This window comes from Etheostoma spectabile, chromosome 21 (genome assembly GCF_008692095.1).
Source record: "Etheostoma spectabile isolate EspeVRDwgs_2016 chromosome 21, UIUC_Espe_1.0, whole genome shotgun sequence".
Classification (NCBI taxonomy): domain Eukaryota; kingdom Metazoa; phylum Chordata; class Actinopteri; order Perciformes; family Percidae; genus Etheostoma; species Etheostoma spectabile.
The window spans coordinates 23,103,877-23,108,023 of NC_045753.1; the positions used below are offsets into that span (position 1 = coordinate 23,103,877).

Below are 4,147 nucleotides of genomic sequence, written 5' to 3' on the forward strand. Positions count from 1 at the left end.
CACAGTATGTTATTTGCTTTTTTTTAAAGAGATTGGGCTCATTTCCAAAACTGTTCTAACATCAGACTGATTGCTGTGTTTCAGTTTCAAAACTGGCGACACTTGACTTCTGTTTACTTCTTGTCACTAACAGGTATCTGAAGCATTTCCCCTAGAGGCAGCAGGGTCAGGAATGATTCTGTGGTTTTCCAATTCTTGTCAAACTTTATTTTACCATTTGTTACAACTACTTTAAACTCTCTAAAATGAAAAGAATGGGCTCAAAAGCGTGGAGAGGTTATGTGTCAAGAAAGAACAGTGTAGCAAATGGCCAATCTCTTTCTATTAAGTGAAGATAAGACGAGTGCTGGTGGTACCGGGGTACTTCTAAGAATGACAATCAGTCTCTCTTAGAGGCTCAACAGGTGACAAAATTGGTTTAATGACATAATTTCAACACAGGAAAGACTCTTTTCATCCTTCAGAGCCATTATGTTGCTTTCATTCTTCTGATTCTGAACAAGACAGAATAGAGCAAAGATAAGGGGAACAATAAGAAAGAGCTGCTAGCTTTACTGAGAGAACACAGGGTGTCCATTCAAAATCCAAGCTGGTCAAATTCTATGGTTTTTGTACTGTCATAAATCCCATGAAAAGACTGAAACCCATAATGTGTTAGAATTTATCTTTAAAAACAAGTCACAAATAGATACTTTTAGATAAAAGGAATGCTGAACAGTTTCCTAAAACAGCTGGGCACTGTAGTTTTTAATGCCACTCAAACAATTTGTGCATTTGTTGGGGACTATTTTCTTAGATTTGGTGCAGTAGTGAGCATTCATGGCTGCGTATGTGGGATCAAATCAAAATAAAACTACAGCGCCCATCTTTATTGTAATGAAGGATCATGTCACCTAGTGAAAGGGTGTGGCTCATCAATATGTTTAAATAGGACAACAATGGAGGTCAATGGCACAGAGGAATAAGATATATCATGCTTTGGATACAAAGGATACACTTGTTTGTGGAATCAATTCATAGTTGGTTTTGGGCTTTTTATGGGATTTGTTGACAATAAGATATAATATACAATACTACCAGACATATTTTAAGGCTACTTACATTCTCTTCCAGTTCATTGTAGACCTTCCTGTGGGCCTCTGAAATCTCCATCAAAACCACACCTAGAAAGACAACAGGAACCACTTTTAGTATTTCAGAGATCATTACAACGAAAGATAAACTCTCTGTGGTTTTGTATTCAGAACAGGGTCAAGAGGAGCTTTTTTGGAAATACATCTCTTTGCTTTCATGCCAAGTAAAAAAGAAAAGAAAAGTAAGAAAAGCAGAGTGATACCTCTACAGGAAATGACACATACTCTCCTGTTAAACCACAACGTGTTGTTTTTGCACTCTTTTAAAAATGGATTAAACAAACAAGATATGTACTGTATATGCGCTAATTGTGGTATTGTTACCTTGAGACAGAGCCAGGCTAGCTGTTTCCGGTCTTTGTGCTAAGCTAAGCTAAGTAGCTGATGGTGGTAGCTTTACATTTACCGTATCAACCGTCTCATCTAACTCCTGGAGAGAAAGTGAACAGGCGTATTTCTCAAAATTAAGTAATTTTGCTATGGTAGGTGACAGAGATCTTTTTGAAACTAGACACCAAACAACCAAAACAGTTATAATAACATAAGAAGCAGATTCAGGAAGTGATGTCATTTACGATAACTTGTGAAAAAGAACTATCAACAACAAACAAATTTCCCAAAAAAAACCAAAAAACTTTCCAAATTACCTGTATAAACCTGACCTGTTTTTCATAAGGTCTTGCATACATCTTTACAGCCCATATTGCACAGATGACTTATCTCCTGTCAATATTTGAACAGCTGTCAATAAGTAATCTCTATGAAACGTTCTGGTATTATGCGGTCAGACACAGAACAGTCTCCATTCACACACAGGCTACAGCATAGATGGAGCAGCATTTCACATGAGACAATGGGAATGAGTCAATACTGTAAACAGAAGTGGACAATCGTAGCTAAGCAGATTATAGTGCTACCTCTATCACAATAGGGTGAAATCTAGACTCAAGGTTTACTATAGGACACAGTGTTCTGGTGAAACTTGTAAAAAAACAGTAAGGGACATGCGATAGTGTCACCATGAGAGTAAAATGAACAACCTGCAAGAGTTTCAGCACCTTCAGAAGAAAGTAAAGAAAGCACAGGTGTCTAGTTCACGCTGTGATATTTAGGAAAAAAATTTCAATGTCAGCACACTCTACCTAAACACACACACTGGACACAACACCTGACATTCCTCCCTTCACACCTCCACTCAGGTCAAATAAACGTAATGACCCACTAATGCAGAGCTGTACTTCTGTGATCCAGCAGGCAGTGGCCAGCTACAACAACATTGCCCTCTGAAGGTCACCAGAACGTACTGGTAAATGCTGCCTTTGTGCTTTGACGGGGTGGGGTGGCGCTCGGCCTCAGGGGCTGTTTGTACAGCCCCAACAACGGACCACAAGGGGTGGAAGGGGGGAGGCTGAGAAAGGCTGGGAGGGCCGCTGTACACCTGCAGGTTTCACCTTTGGAGTTAATAAGGTGTGAAAGCCTGCTGGATGGAGAGTAAACTTTGGTATAGACTGCAAGTGAATCAGGAATCTGTCACATGACAGGGAGCAGAAAGAAGTCAGAGAGTTGATGCTTGTGTGCTTTCTCTCTATGAAAATACAGTTTGAGAGCTGAGGTGTTAGAATTTCAAAACTGGATTATTTCAAACTAAACTGGGAATAAAAAATTAAAATAAGTACCTGGCTACACAACGTTTTTAGTATCTACTGTGCTGAAACTTCTATTCAAGGGCATCGCCAGAGCAGCTTTTGAGAAACAGTTTATCTAATCTCCCATATCGGTTGCAGGCGATTTCTTTTCTTTGAAAGGATTTTAAGTGCCAAGATAATCTAATTTCGCTTCGACGATATCCAATCTACAACGCCATGTTCACATGGATTTCTACGCAGGTTTGTACAGGGTTGATACAAGATTCCTGTGGAAAACTACACCATCCATGATTCACCAACATGACTTTATGATTCATTACTATGAACACTTTGCATTTAACTGTCTAGCCTGAGATTTAAGCCTGGCTGAAATGAAAATAAACACCATGGAGTTAAAACATTCATAACCCAACCGTGTTGTCGACTGTTACAGGGAAAAAGTGTCACGGTAAAAAAAGCTGAAAAAGCTTGACGTTGAAAAGTTGGTCATTTAAAAACTGGTGCAGTTAACATAATTTGCACAGGTTCCAGTACCAAATGCCTGTTTTGCAAGACTGCAGATAGGACACAGAGCAACGCCTTTGACATTCTCAACAGGTGATGCCATTTACGAGCTGGGAGTGCCCTGTGCCAACACCTGCCAATTTGGTGTTAGATAAGGAAACTGTACAATATTAGGCAACGTTGGCAGAGTAAACGCTGGCAGCTGACCTGTCAGCACCTCTCCTCAGGCTCGCCTATATTTCACCACTTTCATCTAACTGGCAATCCTTCCAAAACGGTCTATTGCCTTTACTTCTCCATCCAAGTGCAACCAACATGGCTTGGCAGCGGTCATTGGTCATCGTTTTGTGGAAGCGCTTCATCACTGCGATGCATCACTGGGCTTGTCCATGGAGGCGTGTGTGTGATGAAATTCGACCACGTCCTATATGTGACTCAGGATCGAATGGTATCTCACTTACACACATTCCAGTGCAAGCAGGGACAGACACTGTCTGTATATTGCCATAGATGACTTTCCTGTTATCATAATGATGGCACTGTGATCAGTAAAAAATCCAGAATGGTGGAAACACCTCAGGAGGTGGCAGTGTTTAAACACCATCTTCACCTTTAGGGTATAACAACCAACCACAACCAACAACCCCTGCATAGATCCTGATTGAAAGCTCCAGCTTGGCCTCAAAATGATCCTTGTATCTACAAATTGCTCAAATATGTGAAATGATCGAAAGCTCAGGAGTTTTTTCAGGAGAATTTGTCAGCAACAACTTTTTTCTGTTCATAGTATGGTATGTATATATTGTTTGTTTTGTATGTAACCGCATTGTGAGCAATACGATCCAAAGCAAAATTCCTCATATG

At 40.1% G+C, this 4,147-nt stretch overlaps 1 protein-coding gene across 4 annotated transcripts in view; it reads right to left on the reverse strand.

Annotated features, from left to right (window-relative positions):
* baiap2l1a (BAR/IMD domain containing adaptor protein 2 like 1a) overlaps positions 1–4,147 on the reverse strand; it is a 29,936-nt gene that overhangs the window by 15,137 nt on the left and 10,652 nt on the right. For all 4 annotated transcript variants that reach the window (XM_032502764.1, XM_032502763.1, XM_032502762.1 and 1 more), the window contains exon 4: positions 1,102–1,163. In XM_032502764.1, the coding sequence (XP_032358655.1) occupies positions 1,102–1,163 (62 nt within the window). The remainder of the gene's footprint in view (positions 1–1,101; positions 1,164–4,147) is intronic.